The 23,353-nt window shown below is 41.4% G+C and overlaps 1 protein-coding gene across 6 annotated transcripts in view; it reads right to left on the bottom strand.

Moving 5' to 3' along the window:
- Nucleotides 1-23,353, bottom strand: part of FBLN2 (fibulin 2) — a 186,096-nt gene that overhangs the window by 19,052 nt on the left and 143,691 nt on the right. For 5 of the 6 annotated variants that reach the window (XM_075939673.1, XM_075939675.1, XM_075939677.1 and 2 more), the window contains exons 6-11: nucleotides 21,326-21,532; nucleotides 17,773-17,889; nucleotides 17,234-17,335; nucleotides 13,571-13,711; nucleotides 5,005-5,139; nucleotides 143-280 (exon numbers count right to left, since the gene is read on the bottom strand). In XM_075939673.1, the coding sequence (XP_075795788.1) occupies nucleotides 143-280; nucleotides 5,005-5,139; nucleotides 13,571-13,711; nucleotides 17,234-17,335; nucleotides 17,773-17,889; nucleotides 21,326-21,532 (840 nt within the window). The remainder of the gene's footprint in view (nucleotides 1-142; nucleotides 281-5,004; nucleotides 5,140-13,570; nucleotides 13,712-17,233; nucleotides 17,336-17,772; nucleotides 17,890-21,325; nucleotides 21,533-23,353) is intronic. The other variant, XM_006125827.2, reaches the window with a different exon arrangement.

The following is a 23,353-nucleotide window of genomic DNA, read 5'->3' as shown; positions in this document are numbered from 1 at the left end:
AGCAACATTTGGACCAAATTCATTGAAAATTTAAGGACCATTTAACATGATCAATGTTCAGCCACTGAACAAGGTAACAATATCAGGAAACTGATCAGCACAACTGAACATATTAGAAATGTATTGCTGTAATCACACTTACCGACACAATTACCCTCTGGGTCTTGTAAAAATCCTTCCATGCATCGCTGCTTGGATTCACAATAGAATGATCCTTTTGTATTCTGACAAACAAAGTTTACTTTACAGCTATGAGTTCCTCTTACACATTCATCAATGTCTATTAATAAAAACAAAGAAACATTATGTAATTAATTCTGCCATATTTGTTTCTAATCCTGTTAAATAATTTGTAACCCATTTCCTTTTTTTCAGAAATGGGCTATGAAGTATCTGATTTTCAAAAGGCCTCTGAAAAGGCCCATGGAAAAATTGGTGAGTACAGTTTGGTGTTCCTGCACATAGGGGGTGTGTCTAAACTACATGGCTCCATTGATGAAGCCATGTAGATTAGGCTGATCGGCAAAGGGAAATGAAGCTGTGATTTAAATAATCTTGGCTTCATTTATATTTAAATGGCTGCCGCGCTGAGCCGACAAACAGCTGATTAGCTGTTTGTCGGCTCAGCGCGCTAGTCTGGATGCTCCCGCGCCGACCTGAAAGCCCTTTATCGACCTCCCTGTTATGCCTCGTAGGATGAGGTTTACTGGGGAGATCGATAAAGGGCTTTCATGTCGGCAGGGGAGCGTCCAGACTGCCTCAATCTGCCGACAAACAGCTGATCGGCAGAGCAGGGCAGCCATTTAAATTTAAATGAAGCCATGATTATTTAAATCACGGCTTCGTTTCCCTTTGCCGAACAAACAAATCTACATGGCTCCGTCGACAGAGCCATTTAGTCTAGATGTACCCAGCAATGAGATCCATGCAGGTTGGCCCCAGGACCTCCCCAGAGTCCCATTGAAGTCACCACTGTAGAACGTATTGCAGATCAGGATAGAATCATAAGATTGAAGGAGACCTCAGGAGGTATCAAGTCTAACCCCCTGCCCAAAGCAGGACCAATCCCAAATAAATCATCCCAGCCAGGGCTTTGTCAAACCAGGATGCAAAAAACTCTAGGGATGGAGTTTCCGCCACCTCCCTAGGTAACCCATTCCAGTGCTTCATCACCCTCCTGATATCCTAATAGTTTTTCCTGATATCAAACCTTGACCTCCCCCATTGCAAATTAAAACCATTGTTCCTCATTCTGTCATCTGTCACTACTGAGAACAGCCCCTCTCTTTGTAACCCCCCTTCATGTAGTTGAAGGCTGCTATTAAATCCCCCCCTCAATCTTCTCTTCTGTAGACTAAATAAGCCCAAATCCCTCAACCTCTCCTTCTAAGTCATGTGCTCTAGCCCCTTGATCATTTTTGTTGCTCTTTGCTGGACTCTCTCCAATCCAATCTAACCCAACCCACATCCTTTCTTTAATGGGGTTCAAGAACTAGACACAATACTCTAGATGTGGCCTCACCAGTGATGAATAAAGAAGAATAATCACTTCTCTAGGTCTGCTGGCAATGCTCCTACAAATGCACCCTAATATGCCATTAGCCTTCTTGGCTACAAGAGCACACTGTTGACTCATATCCAGCTTCTCATCCACTATAATCTCCAGGTCCTTTTCTGCAGAACTGTCACTTAACCAGTCGGTCTCCAGCCTGTAACAGTGCTGGGGATTCTTCCGTCCCAGTGCAGGACTCTGCTCTCACCCTTGTTGAACCTCATCAGATTTCTTTTGGCCCAATCCTCCAATTTGTATAAGAGACTCACAGAAACACTGATGTAATATGTGTTTTGTGTGGACTATTTGCTCTTTTTTTCCCCAAAGCAAGATGGACATACCGCTTCTTACAGAATAAAAAAATAGCTAAAATCTTGTGAAGACACTTGTGAAGTCTGTGGCAAAACTCCCATTGACTTCATTCACAGGATTGCTGTGTGTGTTTCTGAGAACTGTACAAATATGAATTAGCCAATAATTTATTGATGGCCTTTTGAAGTCTATGAGCAGCTAACAATTTTCTCCAATTTATTTATTACATGACATTTGACAAATAGTTTCCACATTTAACTCCTGATCTGTTTATTAGCAGTTTATTGTCAGATTTCAGTGTTCAAAATTGAAGCTGCTTTAGTCAGTTTTGACTGGATAGATAAAGTGGCATTGTTTTACATCTCTGACTGGATGACTGTAATCCTGAGAAACAGATTTCTGGTGCAAATACTCACATTTGCAAGTTTAAAAGTCATTTTTGGTGAGTAGTTTCTAGTAACAGCTTATACTTTGGTCTTTCTGTGAACACTCCTGCTGGTAAACTCCTTTGCTAGACTATTGCAAGGCAAGCAAATAAATAAATAAATAAACCCACCACCAACAACAAAAAACAAAAAATCCATGTGTTAGGTAGGAGAAAGCTTGCAAAACCTTTGGAAGCATTCCCTCAGCTGGAAGTATCAGCAAGAGACATATATTAAAGTTGTTTGCAGTGTTGTTGTAGCTGTGTTTATGCCAGGATATGAGCCCTCCAAGGTGGGTGAGGCAATATCTTTTATTGAACCACCTTTTATTGGCGTAAGGTACAAGCTTTCAAATGACACAGTGCCCTTCTTCAAGGCCTTCCCCAGACCTAAAGAAGGGCTCTTTGTGGCTAGAAATTTCATAGATTACATCTACACAGGCTGGTTCAATAAAAAGCATTACAATTCTACTTTGTCTATCTCAATTTTTAAAGTTGTCCATTGGCCAGAAGCTACTATCTTGTAAGGCTTTCTACCAAGGAAAGCTGAAGTATCAAAAAATAAGAGAGTTGGTTATCTAATAGCATAAAATTAACTGCAAAGAAAAGTAGTTGTTCATTCCTTCTTACAGCCATGCTGGAACGCTTACCCAGGGGGGGACACATTAATTTAAGGGCCACTTAAAAACCCGCGTTGTACATTTTACAAACCATTAAGAAGTCTTATAAGTAAACATTAACTAATTTATAAAGCTAATAAATGTTTTATAAATCATATAGGACCAAACTGTAGAACTAAGGGTCCCTCAAGATGAGGAAGGACTCCACAGTCTAAGCCCTTAAGTTTTTGCAGACATGGTATCATATGCTGCCTATAGTTAAATATCTGATTTACTTAGAGTGTAGGAATTCTAGTTACTACAGGTTAAAATTCTCTAAACTGGGACTGTCTGGTCTGGCAACATTTGTGGTCTGGAACGGATGTTGCAGGTACCACAGAATCCCGGTGGAGGGCCAGCAGCAGAGACCCCTGTGGGGATGGCAGAGCACCTGGCTGCCAGCAAGCAAGCTGATGGTGGGGCTGCCCAGCAGGGCGGGGAGCCGTGGGAGCAGTGACCTGCAACAGATGTGGCAGTGGCCCAGCAGGGGAGGAAGCTGTAGCAGCTGTGCTGGTGGCCCAGTGGGGGAAGGAGCTGTGGCTGCAGCTACCTGGCAGGGCCTGGAGCCCCAGTGCAGCTGTCCAGGAGCGATGGCTGCTCAGTAGGGCTGGCAGAGCAGTGGGGATGAAGAGCTGCTCCCCCTCCCCCCAAAACCCAACCAACGCCGAATACAGCCAGAGTCAGAGGCTGTATTGAGACAGGAATAGCTACATTGAATCAGATTCATGCTCCATCCAGTCCAGGATCCAGTCTCTGACTGTGACCAGCACCAGATACATAAGGGGAAGGAGCTGGGACCCCACAGAAGGCAGCAGTGGGATTATCTTTCCCCAGTCTTATCTTGACCTCTGTTAGTTAGAGGCTGGTTTAAACTTTAATCCCTTTCATCGTTTTATCAAGTCTTCACTTAGTGGCTGCGTCTAGACTGGCATGATTTTGCGGAAATACTTTTAATGGAAAAGTTTTTCCGTTAAAAGTATTTCCGCAAAAGAGCGTCTAGATTGGCACGGATGCTTTTGTACAAAAAGTGCTTTTGCTCAAAAGCATCCGTGGCCAGTCTAGATGCGATTTTGCGCAAGAAAGCCCCGATCGCCATGTTAGCCATTGGGGCTTTTTTGCGCAAAACAGTTCTTCCCTGTCTACACTGGCCCTCTTGTGCAAGTATTCTTGCACAAGAGGGCTTTTTCCCAAGCGGGAGCATGAAAGTATTTGCACAAGACGCACTGATTTTGTACATTACAAAGTCAGTGCTCTTGCACAAATTCAAGCAGCCAGTGTAGACAGCTGGCAAGTTTTTACGCAAAAGTGACTGCTTTTGTGCAAAATCTTGCCAGTCTAGACGCACCCATTAAGTTTCCCCTGGAGCTCCTTGAATGCCGGGACTGATCTTCTTGGGAGATGCCAGCTGGGGGCAGCTGTCATCTGAGAAGTCCCTAATAATCTGGTGCTATTGGAGAGCCACAAGGGACTAGGAGTTAGTGCAGAGGCACAGAGCCACAGTGATGCATCTCAGGGGATCTGTAAGGTGTAGTGTGACCATCTATGACTTTGGAGTGTATGAAACTTGCCCTGCTCCACTCTCACCCCCAGAAACATTCCCCTTCCCATGTTTCCCTTCCCATCCCCCTCCCAGAGGTTTTCCTGTGGGAGGATACAACAAGCACTCCAGGCGATAGGGCAATCCAGAAATATTTCCATTATAAACCGTGGGGTGAACCCAAGAACAGAAGTTTAAAAAAACCAAAAGCTTTGTGGCAAATTGGCTTTAGCCGCCTTTTAGGCATAAAAAAATGTTTTTGTGGTGACCTCTGTTTTTCCTCTCATTTATTTAATAACAAGCAGCACCAATAAAAATTATGTATAACCCTCTTTTCTCTCCCCCTTTGAAATAATTACAACTAATTAGCAATTTGCAAAAGATCAGCAGATGCCAAAACAAAAAAAATACCAGGCAGATTCTGATAACCTCACTCAGGGGTCCACTCATGGAGCATTGGTCGTACGTGAGAAGAGTTTAATCGCAGACTAAATGAAAGACTGTAAAGTGCTTGTCTTACCAATACATTCACCATCCTTAAATTCATAGCCTGGCTGACAGCTGAGTTCTTGGAGACAGGTAAATGATCCAACTGTGTTAATACAGTGTTCTCCTCGCTTACAGGTGTGGGCTTCTGTTACACATTCATTAATATCTGCAAAAAGAAGTAGTTCAGAGTCTCATAGCTGCCAAGCAATCTGCCTCTTGCTGCTCTCTTCAGGAATGAGTCAAAGGCTCATTTTAAACCTTTTCTTCCAAAAGAAAGTTTATGTAGCACTGTGCTTTACTATTTTGACTGAAGACATTTTATGTTAGGGTTTTCTGTTGATATAGAACAGCTCAAGAGAACTATAGCTTAGACTTTTTTTATTTCCCTTTTGAATGCTCAGTGAGTGATAGGGATAGAACTGATTAGATAACAAAACCAGCAGAGATTTGATAATGAACATCACATTTAATGGCTTGAAACCCCTGCCTGAGAGAACGAGAAAGTGATTTAGACTTGCAGCTCATAAAAGGCTTTTCACAGCTCAGCTTATCAGTCCTACCGCTTTATGCCAAATACACCAGAGCAGCACGCACGAATTGTAGCAAGGACTGTGTTTTGAGATTATTCACATTGCTAAGGAGTTACATTCAATAGAGAATATCCCAAATGAAGCTGAACACTTTTAAAAAACAATAGTCCTGTGAAAATATGAGGCAGGGAAGAAGAAAGGAGGGGGAGAATCTGAAAGGCTGAAATAAAGCTTTTAAAATTTAATTTCAAGTGATCCATCTTCATGTGGGTGGACAGGGGGCGGAATACAAACAATAAAATTTCATGTTTTTGCTTAAATGTTGGATCATTTCAAGTGGAAAAGGTATCATTTTGAAAAGAAAAATGCAATCTCTAAACAGATAAATGTTAACTTTTTAAAAATGGAAATCAATTCAGACTGAAAAACATACATTTTGATTTGTGCATATGCTAAAGGTGAAAATCAGAAATGTAATGAAAAAAAATCCTAAGTAACAAAATGGAATGGAAAGACAAAGGAAGAAAATCTTCATGCAAATTTCCCCAAGACGTTAAACTTTCACACCGTTCTAGTTAAAATGATGATGTCAATTAAAAGCTGCATGGAAGAGGAATATGAGCAATCAACTACAGTCATCACCAAGCTTCTCCGCCCAAAGTTATTTTCACAGCATGCAACAGAACTAGTCCTATGTTAATGAAGCCTCAAAAGTCCAGGTGGTTCCCAGAAATGTACAACCTGGGTTGCATTGTCACATGGAAAAGCTGCAAAACGAGAGCAGATATGTTAAAAGCTTAATCTCACAAGATTGGGGTAAAGCTGATTTTTCTGCTCACAACGAGAGGTCCGCAGACAAAAATTTTAGACACCAATCTCGCATGCAGCTCTTTGTAGCTTTTGACCTGTGAGTAACCCCAGTGGAAATGTTCCTGTGAAAAAGTTAGCCACATGTGCAAATTTGTGCAAGATCAGGGCCATAGTTTCACTTGAGTTTGTTTATTTCTTATCTTTCTATTTGTTATTCTTTGCCTGTTTCATGCTGACTTCCCAAAGTGAAGAAATCAGTCACTAACAATGCATCTATAGCAGGGGAACGGACAGCATGTGTGAGCCAATGCGCAAGGCGTGTGTGTGTGGGCGGGGGGGGGAGGGGGGCTCAGCTCCATGCCCCCAGAAGGGATGGGCCTTAGGCAGAAGGGGTGGGCCTTGGGCAGAGGGGTGGAACCAGGAGCAACCAGTCCTATGCGCCACCTGGAGAGCGGTGGATCCCCCCACCCTCCTCAGAAACACACCGAGCACGTGGCAGTGCTCCAGCGGCAAATTCAAGGGCCCAGGGTTTCAGCTGCCACCACTCCCATTCCCAGCTTTTGGCAAACAGAGGCTACAGACATCATTCCTGTCCATCCTGGCTAATGGACATTGATGGACCTATACTCCACGTACTTATCTAGTTCTTTTTTCAACCTTATTATAGTCCTGACCTTCTCAACATCCTCTGACAAGGACTTCCATGGGTTGGCTGTGTGTTGTGTGAAGAAATACTTCCTTTTCTTTATTTTAAACCTGCTGCCTATTAATTTCATTTGGTGAGCCCTAGTTCTTGTGTTATGAGAAGGAATAGCACTTCCTTATATACTTTCTTTAAAACAGTCATGATTTTATAAAAACTACAAGTCCTGTGATACCTTAGGGTACATCTACACTGCACGGTTATTTCAGGATACCCCGCGTCTACACAAGCCGTCCATTATTTTGAAATAACGGGAGCGCTATTTTGGCATCCCGGTAACCCTTGTTCCACGAAAGTTAAGGGATGTCTCGGAACAGCACGTTATTTCAAAATCTGGTGCTGAGTAGACACGCCAAATTTCAAAATAAGCTATTTTGAAATAAAATACGCAATTTCTTATTTCAAGTTTAGGGTACTGTGGCACCCTTAGGCTAAGTCTAAACTGCAAGCCTCTTTTGAAAGATACTTTTGAAAAAGCCTCTTTTGAAAAAGAGCGTCTAGTCTACAACCAGTACTTCAAAAAAGCAAACTGCTTTTTCGAAAGAGAGCACCCAGGAAGTCTCGATGCTCTGTTCCGAAAAAGCACAGTTTGCATTACATAGCGCCTTTTTTCAAAAGAGCACTTTCGAAAAAAGGTATTCTTCCTCATAAAACGAGGTTTTCCACGGTCGAAATAACTGCCACGTTCTTTTGATTTACTTTAGAAAGAAAGCAGTAGCAGTCTAGAAACAGGGGAAGTTTTTTTTCGAAAAAAGGCCACTTTTTTCAAAAAAACCCTGTAGTCTAGACACACCCTTAGAGACTAACAGATTTATTGAGACATAAGCTCTAAGATGCCACAGGACTGCTCTTTGTTTTTGCAGATACAGACTAACAAGGTTACCCTTCAATGATTTTATAGACTTCTATCATATCCCCCCCTTAGACATCCTTTTTCCAAACTGAAAAGTCTGAGTCTTTTTAAACTCCACTCACACAGAAGCTGTTCCATACCCCTAATCATTTTTATCATTTCTGAACCTTTTCCCATTCCAATATATCTTTGAGATAGAAAGACCGCATCTGCATGGTCTCAAGATTTGGGTGTAGCATGGTTTATACAGAGACAATATGACACTTTCTGTCTTCTTATCTATCCCTTTCTTAATGCTTCCCAATGTTCTGTTTGTTTTTTTGACGGCCACTGCATACTGAGTGGATGTTTCCACAGAACTACCCAAAATGACTCCAAATCGCTTTCTGGAGTGGTAAAAAAATTTAAACCCCATCATTCTATATGAATTATGTTTTCCAATGTACAACTTCACTGACTTAGCTTGCTACAGTGTCTCTGAGACAAAGAAAACATTCCATATGTTCACATTACATGATATCTGACTGTATCATGGGAACCTAGCTCTGTACACATTGTTAAAAGTCAAAAATGTCAGCATGACAGGCGAACAATGTTTGTCTGAAACATTCCACACTGTTAAAGGGTGTCAGTCCTATAAGGAAAGGGATAGGTGAGTTCTGCCAAAAAAAATGGTCTGCAAAATATTATTTCTCCCCTACATGCCATTTTTGAACAAATTACTTTTTTTCCCCCCCAAAAAAATTCCTCAGCCCTCAACAATTAAGTGGAGCTCACTGGAATATTGTCAATTAAATGAAAGTTTGTTGAAGCCAAAACATTTCGCAGAAATGTTTTGGTTTTCACCAAGTCTGCATCAAAAATAGTTTGCTAAAGATACTTATGCTTTATAGTCTGGTGATTAGGGCCCTAGCTTGGGATGTGAGGAGACCTAGGAACAAGTCCCTGCTCTGCCTGAATCAGCATCATCTGGCACTGAATTTGGCAATGCAGAGTCTTGACCTGGATTCCCACATCCTAAGCCAGTGCCTAACTGCCAGGGTATAGGGGACCCCCAACATTCCGAAAATTCGGTACTTGCAAAGATGTTTATAATGTTGGGGTTTGTTTCAATGTAGAAAGAAAAACCACTTCAAAACCTCAAAAGTGGCCAAACGTGAAATTCCCATTGGCCAGTCTGCTCCACCATCAAGTTCCTGTCTGTTCATCTCCCTGGAATAGGAACGGGAGGAATCCAGCACCACCAGGATTAGCCCCCTTCTCCCCTCCCTCCCAATGGATAATTGCTACTGATACTATGTGCAGTTACAGAAAAATGCAGAACGGGAAAGAGGAAGGGATGGTGATGGGCAAAAGTCTGTTTGTTGCCTCTGGATCCTGAGACCAATTTGCACAGGCCCAGAATGCTGGTACAAACGACAGAACAGGCCACAGAACTGGACTAATTTACACCCAGAATTTGCATGGTCAATCTGGCATTTTGGGATTGCTGTGGCACAGGTATGTCCTGACTATGCACCTGCCCTGCTATTCCTGCAGACTTGTCCTCTGACATCAGGGCTAGCAAGGGAGCTGTTATCATGCTTCTGTACTACCCAAAGATTCACTTACACTGGAGGAATCCTCCAAGGGTTGATGAAACCAGTGTTAACACTGCTTGATGCTAGCAGAATGATGCACAGCTGCTGGAGTAGGAATGAAGATTTTGTCCATTATATTTTTTAGAATCTCTCTTTTTTTTATTATGGATTGTTCATAAAATTAAGAGTGGTTGATAACTTTGTTCTCCTGGGTATTCTGAGAACCAGTTGTCACATCTGAATGATGCTTGACCTCACACAAGAAAATCTGACTCAGGTTTTCACTAATCAAATCAAATTAATTCCTGCTGCTGGACCAAGCATTGTTTCAGCTTCATTTGGCAGCGGACAAAAAAAATAGAAGGGAAAACACCTCACAGTCACAAGAATAAGAGGAAAAGAGATTAGTGATGAGAAGCAAGAAAAATACTGTGGAAAGGTATCAGAGATTAGAACGGTAGTTTTTTTATTTGCTCTATCAAAGACCCACAGCATTGCTGAAATGTGTTTGTGGGCCAGGAACAGAAAATTATTTTGCATTACTATCTGTAACAATTCAGTATTTTTGTGATCGGTCAAAACATCCTTGACAAGTAGGACTGAAGTTGTGTGCAAAGCAGTGTGAATGTCTTAAGTATAGCTAATATTCCCATCCTTTATTGCAAGTCAGTAAAATCTGGAATAACGTGGTCATAGGACAACACTTCTTCTCCCAACCCCCTAGATCTACTGTTTACAATAGGAAAGTCTCATAAGTTGCCTTAGCAGAAAGGGGATATTGGCAAAGAGCTAATAGCTGATTTTATTGGGTTTGTTTATTCAGTTCAGTGGCTGGGTTTTTAAACATAATTCTACAATAAATTAGATTTTTTACACATTCTTACAAATGGTCAATGCAGGCTTCTAATGCAGTTGCTCAAATTTTTTTCTCTCTTTAAATTACTTCAGCTAAAAAATTTTTATGGACCACATCTGTTTTATTTTAAATGGTTATACTTTTGCAATTACTCTGAGCACCTCTTGGTAATTCTGGTTGTGTGCAGTCCCCATTGTGCATAAATAAAGCGAGCACTTACTGTGAACTCAGGGGGAAAAGTTTTGGATGGGAAACAGCAAAGAAAAATAGCATTCTGTGTTCTGCCCATGCAAACAGGGGTGAATCAATATGGAAAAGAACCAATGGGTAAGTGCAAGAGTGTGTGTGTGTGTGTTCAGACTATACAGTGTCAATAGAAACAATCCTATTTAAAACATACTTCACAATCTAGTTCTTATCTTTGGTAAACATGGAGCTTTCAAGAGTGAAGAAATTATAATCTGCATTCAAGGATCCATTGAAGGAAGAGGTGTTTCCATGCTGTTTAAACAGCTGGTGAGTCTTTAGTCTGCCTGACTGACTTTCAGGAATTTTGGAAATCTACTTTTAAATGTGTAACACTGACAGGCGGAACCAAACCTGGGACCTCGGGAGCTTTGTGCATCAGCCTCTACCTCTTGAGCTAAAAGCCACCTGACTTGCAGCTAAGACCACAGTAGAAACATTCTTTCTCTCTCTCTGGAAGTGGTCTAAGTGCCATTATGTGGGGACAGCGCACCCAGAAGATGTGTGGGTTACATATGTACTTGGAATTTTAATCTTCCACAACTTGACTCATGGAAATTCAAGAGCAATTTTATCAGCTATTCTGTAATTTGCGGACAGGCCCTCCCATCCCTGAAATACATTCATGTTGACGTTAAAACAATTTGCAGACATAGTATTACATGCATGGCTCATGTATCCCAAATAGTTCAAGATGAGCACAAAAGCAATTAGCTTGCAAGGGATTCAAAGGTAAACATAGCTGTTGTAACAGGCTGAAACAGCAGCTCAAAAAATTAGAAGTCAGAATAGATTTGTGGCTTTCCCCTTTAACTAAACAGTTAGAGAAGTGTTAAATGTGGCAAATGTTCTTCATGCACACTGCACGTACAGTTAAGGTTGTGCATAGGATTGCCAGGTGTCCGGTATTGACCTGGACAGTCTGGTATTTTCGCCTCCTGTCCGGTAAAATTTTTTTAGAAAATACCGGACACCTAAAATGCCTGGTATTTCTGATTTTCTCCCGACCAGGAGGCGAAAATCCTGGGTCCTTACCGGGTTCTGCAGGGGAGCTGTCCATCCACCAGCAGCCTGTTAGGGCCCAAAAGCCTCAAAAGTATTTCTCAAAGAGGCCACGCTGTTTTTTTAAAAACAATTTTTATTGTTTTTGCTTAACAACTCTCGGGGGTCTTTTTTTTTTTTTTTCTCAACAACTTTGGTCTCTTCCTTTGTTTTTCTCAACAGAATTTTTTCTCCGCCGGGGTTTTTTTTTTTTTTTTTTTTGGTTAAATCATCTGGCAACTCTATGTGCAAGTACAAGAAGCAGATATTTAGCCAGGGAACAAGGAAGGTTTTTGCATTTCACAAATGAATGTTTCCTTTTGTGTGTGTATCACTTTAACAAGAAATATATGGTGTGTGTTTCCAAACTGGTATAATATCTTTACTTTGGTCAGCTAGGGCAATACCTTGTTATAACGCCATGGGGAGGGGTCAGAGGCAGTTGAAAAGTGAAAATGATTATAGTTCCTGAGATACCCTTGCAAATGGCTATTCAAGTCAATGGCAAACAGTCATTAATTTAGCTTCCAACCACTCCTGTGAGGTAGGAAAATACTGCTGTCCCTTACTTTACAGAGAAGGATACTGAAGCACGGTGACATGGCCAGGATTTACACTAGTAGTAACAAAAATGAGGCTCCAGAATTTCTTAAAAGCTCCTTAAATAACATAGCTGGTTTTCAGAAGCACTGTGCACCCAACAGCATCCACTGGCAGCTACGAGAGCAGCTGACTAATGCTCCACGCTTATGAAAAATGTGGCCCCAGTCACACAGAAAAGGCATGGTGAAGCATAGAACAACATAGGCTCTCAGTCCATTCTGTAATCTAAATTATTATTATATTTACATTAATACATCTATCAGCAATGGGGGGGGGGGGGAGGTTTCTAGATTTTTGAAATACTGAACATTTGAAAAGCCAGGATTTGTTTGTGTTCCTGTTCAGCACTTTGACATGGTTATTACTGGGTCCATTTTCCTGCCAGCTCCCTCCTGTTTCATGCCGCATGGTGCTAATAAAATGAGATCACAGAACACTAGAGGAAAGGAAAACAGAAAACTTGCAATATTGCAGAGCCCCATAGGATTCAGTAAATGATGCTTTAAACAAGATCTCTGGGCAGTCAAGGAAGAGAAGGGAGAAGAAAAATAATGACGCTACAAGTGGTATTATAGTCACAGACAGCAGTGATTTTCAAATATCATTAGTGATTTCCAGGGCTTCAATTTTTGAATGGTTAACTCTAGACACCCTAAATGGGTCTAATTTTCAGAAGAAAACAATGTTTCTGAAAATTAGGACTCTGAGATGTCTCTAGTTTGGGTTGTGAAAAATCAAGTCATTTTTTTAAATGGGGGCCCAATACAGTCTTTCATAAACAAGTAAAACTCTATTAAATGACTCAAGTGGTAAAAACTAATTATTGTCCCACTGAAGATTATAAACCAGAGATGTCTTAACAAGCTGCAGCAGTATATGACTTACTCTTTCAAGAGCTGAGAGTTAATCTGAGAATCAAAAATTCCATTGTTTGGGAATGCATTGTATACAGAAGCTTTGTTGCCTGGATTTGTGCATGTTTCATGAGATAAACTGATCAAACTCCTGTGCCAAAGCCCCAAACCTAAAGCAGCAAAATTCACCCCATCCAGAAAGATCAAGCCATTCTATGCTACTTTACTCCAATTTAATGGTCATCTGAATTTCTGCTTTTTATAATGGTGTTGACTTTTATGTCTTTCCAGCTGAATAATAGGCATCCTGAGAATGTATTGTTAGGGGGAAAGCCAAACAGCACAAGAACATACAATGGTAAAAACCGCAGAGTGAGTAGCGCACATGTTTTTTCACTAATCATATTGAAATGTCATATGCGAAGATGGCCAGAGAGCCTTTTAGCACAAATGGTTTAAATGCATTGCTCAGCATGAAGAATAATGATGCTTCAGTGAATGGGTTATACCTATCATCTTACCAACACATTTTCTATGCCTGTTGAGTATAAAGCCCTCTGCACAGATCACTCTGCGGTTGACACAGTAGAATGATCCCAATGTGTTCACACATAATTGGCTTCTGGAACAATTGTGAGCACCTGTAAGGCACTCATCCAAATCTACATCAACAAGTTGCAACCAAAAGGGAAAAACAGAATTCTATTAGCTTCATTCCTGAAATTATACAGTATTTCTTTCACATTGGAGCTATTTAAATACAGTCTGTTGAACCTACCATGTTAGGTTCACATTACAATTTAAGCAGAGCACTATGTTCAGTGCAAAGGATACAATTAACATTCCAAATTTACCTCAGCTGCCTTGAGGTAATCATGTCGACATTGACATTGGTGAAACAAACTGATCTCCATATTGATTAGATTTAAGTAAGAAATCATAGAGAATAATGTATCCAGGATTTCAAATTCTTGTTTTTGTCCATGGAATTTCTGGGGGTTCCTTGAACTAGGCTAATTCAACTGATACTCAATAGCATTTGAGAATCTATGGGGTTTTTTAACACTGTGGATTGATTGGTAACCATTCTTTGTGAGAGTCCAGAGGATGCTATCCAATCTTAGTTGGTTATGTTTGATTGGATATTTATAATTGATTGTATTTGTTCCATGACTGGAAGACTGTGGAAGCACTTCCTATGTGAATATTCAGATGTGTGAAATACAGATTCTGCAAATAATCATGATGTGACTTTTGAAACTCAGTATTTGAAAACACCTAGGCCACATATTCAGATGGTGTAAAGTTCACAGAATTGTGCTGATTTATATCAGCTGAAGAGGTCATTTATGCCAGTGAAACTGAGCTCATTCAAGTGTTCCAGAACAGCAAACACAAAAAGCCCAATGAAAAATCATTTAAAGATTCAGGTAAATATTCACAGATTTCCACTCCTTCCCATTATTTGCTTAGGACCAACTATTACAAATCCTATTTCATATGTGCATTGTAGTTGTAGCCAAATTGGTCCCAGGAGATAAGAGAAAAAACAGGTGGGTGAGGCAATATTTTTCATTGGACTAGCCTCTGCTGATGAGAGAGAGAAACTTTTGAGCCACACAGAGCTATTCTGCAGGTTTGGGAAAGTAACTCCTTAGCATCACAGCAAAACACAAGGAAGAACAGGATGTTTATAGTATGTACTAACGTTGACGGTTTTGCCCCCCCCCATACTTGACTTGCAGATACAAATATGCATAACTCATGGATGCTTTGAAGAAAATACCTCATGTAACCTATCAGTTTTAATGCCACAGTCTGCTGGATCTGTATATCTTATTTTGGTGTATGTATCATTCTTGTATGTAAAGTTAGCAATATGGAATATGGAATGGTTTATGGTTTTAAATGTGCAAATGAAAGCCATCAAGGGTGTTTCCAGTGCTGGGACACCTCAATGTCAAGGTAATCCCTGTAAACAGCTTCCTTTGTCCTTTAAGTCTAAGCACTGGTTGGTTTTAGGAAGACATGTGACACCCCAACTGGTTGGAACTAACCAGGTAATTTTACAGGAAAGGGGAGAATGTGAAACAAAGAATGCCCACCCAAAAGGAAGGTTCTTTAAGATGCAAAGTTTTCAGACTCTTGGTCCTTGGCTTGCAGGTCACTCCCAAGAGAATGAACCAGAGATTTTCCCTGGCTTGGCGGTTTAGCCGAAATAACAGTTTTAGGGTGAATTTGCAATAAGCGTTAGTGTGTTAGAACTAGCTATGCATTTTTTGTTATTTTAAATTTGTAATTCACTTTGCTCTGCCTGTTTTCACTTGTAGCCACTTAAATCCTACTGTTTGTATTTAATAAAATCATTTCTATTTACTATCAAGCCAGTGTGAATGATTGTTACCAGGAGGAGCAATCAGTGTGCACATCCTCCTTTCAGAGTGAAAGGGGGCTTACTTGAATGATTTATTTGAGGTTCTGATCCCATTTGGGGGTGGATTCCTGGAAGCTGGGCCCAAAACTGCATTTTCCTCAGACCTGAAGAGTTTCAGTGTCTGTATTACTTTTCACCGGGGAGCCGGTGATCTCAGCTCTGTGCCTTGGCTGGGGGAGATCAGGAGATCTGGCCCAGCACGACAGGGTGGTGAGAAGCCCCAGAGAGCAAGGAGGCAGGTGTCAGTGGCTTTATCAGCACTCCGGTAAGCAGCCCTAAGGGATCTTCTGTGACTGCACCCTGTCACACTAACTATTTGCATTAAGGGACCAATCAGAGTAGAGTGACCCATTATCATCTCTGCAGCGATAGGACAAAAAGAAGGGGACAGTGTAGTTGTAGTTGTCTGATGACGAGTTACAGTGTATGGGGGTGGTTGAGATACCTGTGAGTAAGCACCTTAACAAACTTAAAACCACCATCACCAAATAATGACACTTCACCAGAGAAGAGAGAAGGCCACCCAAATACTTCAAGAGAACCTGTTTCCATAGAGAAATAATCCCCGCTCTGACTGCACACCCCTCATCCAGTGTACGAAATGGCCCAACAACGCAGGCATTGAACTCCCGCAGGAAAATGATAAAGACAAAAACACCCATGGTTGAACACTTTTCACAAACTGATCGCTCCATTCTGACCGATCAATCCTCGTCCTCAAAGGAAACCTGAGCAACCTTTGCAAACTTACGTCAAAGGGGTGGTTTTCCTACATCCCTGACCAACAAAAGTTTTACTGACAGAAGTGCTAGTGTAGACAAAGCCTAAAAATCACGGACTGGACACAGATACTAGATTTATGGCTTATTATAACAGCCCGTTACCCACAATCATTGTTCTAAGACTGCAAAGGTAACAGACCACTCTACTGCAAAAGCTTCTCTCTCTCACGAACAGAGGTTGGTCGAATAAAAGAAATCACCTCCCCCACTTTGTCTCTCTAAGACCCATTCCAATCACCTAGAAATGCTTCTTCTATCATATAACTTCCCACAGTGAAAATAACCCTGCCTTAGAATCTTGGTTTGAAGGATGGAGTTCCGTCCTCCACAGGTAGAGAGAAGACAGATTTGCAGGAGAGCCTCTCTTAGCTTCCATGCTAGCTCATAGCCTCTGCCATTTTACAACCTCACTTCAGAGTGACAGGGCCATGGATTTGTGCTGTTGTAGACCTCATGGCCAGGCCCCAAATGCTTTTCCTTGGAGGGCCCCCCCCCTCCAATATCATGCAAGCCATGTACGAGCCTCAAGGTCCCAACCTGAATAAGTCAAGTACAAGATGTCGGCAAAGCATCCAAAAAGTAAATGTCACATTTAATAAATAAAAGGGGTAGTAAAAAGGTCTTATGTTTAAGAACTGGAATGGTCTGACTAATCTTAACTACTTTCCCATGCACAGTTAGGGAATGCATCTTTAAACACCATGGTGGAAATGGCTGCCTAGGCAACTGTTCAAATGACCTGATGGATGTTGTACATCATATCTCTGAGATGCTGAAACACTTTTAGCATCCCTAGTGCCATCTGGCTTTAAGTGCAGTAACATTAACTCTCTACTACTGCCTGTAGTTAGCAATTCCAAAAATAGCAGGCCTTAGAGTCCTATCCATGAAGCTCCCAAGACCAACGGGAACCATATAATATGTTTTTAGTCTATTATCTCAGTGGAAACGCTTTAAAACCTACTTACCTTCACAGGAAACGGCATCAGCCATGAGAGCATATCCACCTAAGCACGAGCACACGGCACTGCCTTCTACAACATTACAAAGGTGCTTGCAGGGGCCATTATCTAGACAAAGCAAAGTTTCAAACATTTTAAAATTCACCACAGAAATTACTGAAAGAGCATTGTTCACCCAAGTATAATACCAGCCATGGCAGTGCAATATGTGAGAAGGAACAAGCTCATCTGATAACCTTCATCTTTACTTACCGTCCTGCTATTATACTCAAACACACCTGTGTGGTTACCACCTGTGTTAAATTATCCTGCGCTGTTCTTCTGATTAAACTAACCTACGTAGCATGTGTGTAATAACCTTGAAATTAGAGTCTAACCTCAGACTGCCTCTGCACATTCTCCCTGACAATCCCCTAAACTCCTCAGGCTCACACCAGAGGTAACTTATGTACGGACGCGCACTGACACAAAGTCAGCCAAGGGAGCTTTGGAATTTCATTCCGGGCTCGTAGACAATGTGTCTCCAGCTTGTCTGTCAGACATACCTTTACACTTATTTTGTTCGACTTGTAAAGTCTTAATAGTGGTAGGCTGAATATTGGAGGCTTCTGGAGCAATGGTGGCTTCCACTCCTACGTCAGTGTTCTGTCCATCATCAACATCTGTAATCATATACAAAACAAATACAGAAATGAATGATATTACATAATATCCCTCAAGTACCAGAAGCAAAGATTCCAGGTCAGACGCTTCATTCAGTTATGTTACTTTCTGTAATGTATAAGGTTTCATTTTCAGATGACCTCCATAACTGCTCCTGCAAAAGTCTCAGGGGGTAGCTGTGTTCAAAACTGAAAAAACAACAAATCATTCTGCAGCACCTTAGAGACTAACAAAAATGTAGATAGCATCATGAGCTTTTGTGGGCACAACCCACTTCTTCAGATGAAAGTATATGAAGATACTGAATTGATATCTGTAATCTTAAAACACATTGTGTACAAACAATTGTCCACGTAGCATGTACGCATGCAGAGGGTGGAATGCATAAATGGTCGTGCTCCAGACTTAGAAGGCAAGTAACCTGCTATAAATTTCCTCCACAAAGTTAATTTTTTTCTGGGAAATGTCAGTCTAACATATCACATAATAGCTTATGAATTAAACCATAGACTGCTGCCCTGCTGTGAAGTCAATGTCCATGTCTTAATTCCTAGGGTAAACTGCATGGTCAATATATAAAAATATACATGATCCTCAAACATATGCTGTATATTCTACTAAAATGTAAGTGAAAATAATAGACCCACATTGTATGCACAGTATGCAAGAGAATAACATCCAAATGGGCAAGTAGGAGATTTGGTGACTAACATCTATCATTTTACTTCCGTTTCCAAAACAACTTTAAAGGATCAGTGCTCTGCTCTGTTATATCAACAGAAGCAACCTAGTTTGTGTGCGCCCTCTGTTTGCGTCTAAGCTGAAAAAGGCCCAGTTCTGCCCTCAACGTACAGCTCCTGCTGACTTTAGTGGAAGTGGTACACACACACACATCTGAGGCACAGTATAATCCACCAGATGTATAGCAATGAAATATGACTGCCTGGGAATACTGCCTGGGGATTTTCAATACAAGTCACAGTTATGTCATGGCTCCCAGTACATTAGAGAGGAAAAGGTATGAGGAAAGGCCCAGGCAATTTCATGAGATAAATCCCAATTTAGATTTCCCAATCTCAGAAAATAAGATACATATGTGTCGATACAGATAGATTTCCTTCCATGAGGTCAAGCTAACCCAGCTAAGAAAACTAAAAGGCACATCACTGATTAAACCTCTGTAAAATCAGAGATTTTCTTTTTCAAAATATTAATAGGAAAACATAAAAAGAAATTGAAACAGAAAAATCAGAGTTCTACAAACTGTTCAGGGAGTTATCCATACCTGAGAGTTCAGGAAACTTATTGGGGACATAGGAGACATATTTAACATGATTGGTTTGTTACACACCTCCTGGGGGGAATATTAAACCGGAAAAGACTGACAGCCATAGCAGGGAGGAAGATTTAGCCAGATATCCAATGACATGGATGGCTCTTCTTGCTGCATACTCAAGAATAATCATGGGCCCTCTCTTCCTTTGGCCCAGCATGAAAATAAGACGTGTAGTGCTGGAGGAGGAGATATTCACTTCGTACTATGGCCAGAAAAAGAAAATAGGAAGATACCACAGCTACTAGATGGCCAACAGGCTATCTGGTGGTGCATTGCAACCTGGCAGAGCAATGAAATATGCATTCTTCCTAAACTCATGTGCAGAGGGGCCCTTTAATCTTGCTTATAGTGCAGCAGTGTCAATGAAATATTGGTACAGAGGCCCTGTCCCAGCTATACCATCTATTGTACCACAGCTTGAGCTCTTTCAGCCTTATGGAATTAATGTTACTGAACGCCTAACTCACATCTGGCATTCCTTGAGGAATGTGACGATTACTTCATCCTGGACTGAGGGTAAAATTTTCAAAAGTAACTAAGTTACTTAAAACACTGCTCTCATTTTCAGAAGTAATTTTGGCCCTTAGAAGCATAAATTCCATTGACTTTCAATCAGGATCTTAAGGGCCAGATTTTCAAACCTAAAAAAATGCAAATAGGCACCTTGTGGAATTTTCAAAAATGCCTAGACAACTGTCTGCATTTTTAGGAATCTATATACCTTTATGAATCTGGCCCTATTTGCCTAAGTTACTTGTGAAAATGGGATTTGCGCTCCTACGCTACATTGGCACTTTTGAAAATCTTAACCTAAATGACTACTGGGCTTTTTAAATTGTACATATGTTCTTAATTATGTTAAGCCTTCCTTCTAATTCTAGGAAGTCACTGATGAGGAAATAATGATGTCTGGAAAATGGTATGCCAATATCCCATTTCCCACTTCCTGTAGGACATTTTTATTTCCTCCGATGAAAACTAAAAGTGAAATGGACACTGAATTTGATCGCATGCATTTTAAAGAAGAGCCCACTTAAAATAGAAGTGACAGAAAAAAAAAGATTTGCCAAGGAAATGATTTGCATATTACATGTGTTATTGTTCTTGAATAGATATGGGCAAACTAATCTATATCTATAATAGATTTGAGTGTCTGTCTGTTGGGCTGCGAGTCCATCTGCCTGCAAGTCTGTTTGTTCAAGAACTCCTCCTAAAAGGTAAGAGCTAGAACCATCAAATGTGGTATACGCTTCCTCTTATTTTAACTTGAAGCGAGATCAGGTTTTTGTCATGCCAGGAAAATGGGATGTGCCTGGAATTTGATTGTTTTCTATAACATGGAAAGGGAGAGGGCTAATCGGAGGGACAGCCATATTGCAGAGTGACCACAGGAGGGTGGCCACGCCTGCAACAGAGGGGCCAGCTGAGGACAGGGTTTGCCATATTGCCAGCCACCGGGCCGGGTAAGTGACTCTCCAAACAATGTCGGACGGGAGGAGAAGCTCCGCTGCCCACTGGCCCTGTTGACGTGGCCCCTGTGGGAGTACCCCTGGGGTCTGGCAGCAGAGCCCAACCCCCCACAGGAGACACCGGGACTGGGAACTACCCACCCTCCGAAGGAGAGACCCCCCCAGAGGAGAGGACTGGTACTGCGACCAGGCCTCCCCATGAGACACCTGGAGTCATGGCTCTTTCACAAGATTTCATGGGTGGAAGATACATGGCTAATTCTCATAGATAACTTTGAAAATCTTCTCAACCAATATCAGGAAAAGATCCCTGACTAAGAACTATAAGATTCGAGAAAAGTGGTGAAGGGTCCATTCCTTGGGTCATTAAAAACTAAACTAATAGACTAGACGACATATCTGCAGGAACAATCTTGCTTATCTAGTTGCTATGACTTCATATTTTTCTCACAAAAATTCTCTCTCTCTCTCCCCTCAACATTGAATTCAAACTCTTTGTTCCAGATAGTATGAGACTAAATAAAAAGTGAGATTAAAGATGGATAGGTCAGTAAAAGTGACAAGGTGGGGACCTTTTTAGTCACACATGGGACAACTTTTCTTTATTAGTTTCCTGTCATTGTTTCTCACCTGGGTTACAGCTGAGTCCATCATCTTGCAGAGTAAATTTTGGGAAACACGAACACTTGTAAGATCCCACTGTATTGATGCACAGGTGCTGACAGAGCTCTCCAGGGTAGACAAGGCACTCATCCAGGTCATCTCCGGGTAAGCTATTAGACAGCTCAGCTTCATTACTGATGGACAAGGCTTCATTGTGATCCTCAATCTCTGAAACTATGAACATTCCGGCATCATTAAGCAAGGAAAGAATCTAGAGAATACTGCATGTATGGTCATTGTTGCTGTCTAGTACAGTATACTTGGCCATGGGGGGAAACCCCACCAGACACAGGGAAACCCACGGTAATCAGCTATTCAAGGGATTTAAAAAATTGTCCTAATAAAATGGCTCTTTAAGTAAACAATAATCAGAACTGTATAAGCTTTGAGGATGCAGTTCTTTAAAGTGGCCACTGACTAAAGGAAGGACCTTAATGCACCTTCCCTTTGTTTGCAAGGTCCACTATATTATTTGTATGACAATAGTGCCTAAAAGCCCAACTGAGACTGGGGACTGACTTTGTACAGAAGTGCATTTTGAGCCAGTCCCTGCCCTAGAAGCTCACAAACTAAAGAGACAAGCCACACCAAAGATGGGAAGGGAATCAGAAGCTCCGAGAAATCAAGTGACTTACTGTCATAGCTCAATCCCCCAACCTGACACTGTGTGGAGAGATGAGGGGCTGGTTAGTAGAATAGCCACTGCAAAACCTGTCCCCATGATTCCCAGAGACACTTATTCAATCTCAGTTTCCCTGAGATCCAAAAAGAAAAACAAGACTGGTTCCTCGCTGCCACCATCCAAGTGATTCCGAGAAAGTCAGGGAAGAGATCACTTGGGTAAAGCTCCAACCTTTGTATAGCTTGGAGATGGGAAAAAAGAGGGAATCCACAGACAACTATGGACCCTGCCCTTGTAACTAGGCACTTAATCCTAAGGCCACAACAATCAACAAATATCAGTTAATTAGAATAAAAAAGAAAATTATTTTATTATCAAAACAAAAACTAATGTTGCAAGCATAGTAAATCGGCTAGGTGGAAAATAGCCACAATTTGATATACACTCAGGGAAAGTACCTGGGCTGTAATCCTTAGTTACAAAAGAGAAAAACAATTAGCCAGTTCAGACATGATTTCTAAATCCCCAAACAAGGAAAACAATAAACCCGGATGGACTAGCTAAACTTTTCCCTGCTTACACATTTCAAGAAGTCCATTCTTGGAGAGAGAAAGCATCTCCCATCTCCCTTAATACCTGGGAGAAACTGCTCTGATCTCAAACAAAGAAGAGAGAGACAAAAAAAATCCTCTTTTCCAGTTTGAAATTCCTACCTGCATTGTTATTGGCTGATTGCTCAAACCTGACACGCCCCCCCCCTCCCAGTGAACACCTTTGCTTGGTACCTGAGTTAACCCCTTAGCGACCGGGAGCTGGTCAGCACTCCTCCTCATCATGACACTTACCAAAACAAAAATAGAAGGTCAGTGAAAAAAATCAGAAAGAGAATCCAGGTCTTGAGTCCCAATCCAGGGCTCTATCCTGACTATCACTGCCCATTATAATTTTATCTTAGGGTACGTCTAGACTACATGCCTCTGTCGCCAGAGGCATGTAGATTAGGCTACCTGACAGAGTAAAATGAAGCGGCGATTTAAATAATCGACGCTTCATTTAAATTTACATGGCTGCCGCTTTGAGCCGACAAACAGCTGATCAGCTGTTTGTCGGCTCAGCGCGATAGTCTGGACGCTCCCCTGCCGACATCAAAGGGAGCTGTCGACAACCCAGGTATGCCTCATCCCAGGAGGCATACCTGGGTTGTCGACAGCTCCCTTTGATGTCGGCAGGGGAGCGTCCAGACTATCGCGCTGAGCCGACAAACAGCTGATCAGCTGTTTGTCGGCTCAAAGCGGCAGCCATGTAAATTTAAATGAAGCGGCGATTATTTAAATCGCCGCTTCATTTTACTCTGTCGGGTAGCCTAATCTACA

The sequence above is a fragment of the Pelodiscus sinensis genome, chromosome 11 (assembly GCF_049634645.1).
Source record: "Pelodiscus sinensis isolate JC-2024 chromosome 11, ASM4963464v1, whole genome shotgun sequence".
Classification (NCBI taxonomy): Eukaryota; Metazoa; Chordata; order Testudines; family Trionychidae; genus Pelodiscus; species Pelodiscus sinensis.
This window is presented reverse-complemented; position numbering and strand designations above follow the sequence as displayed.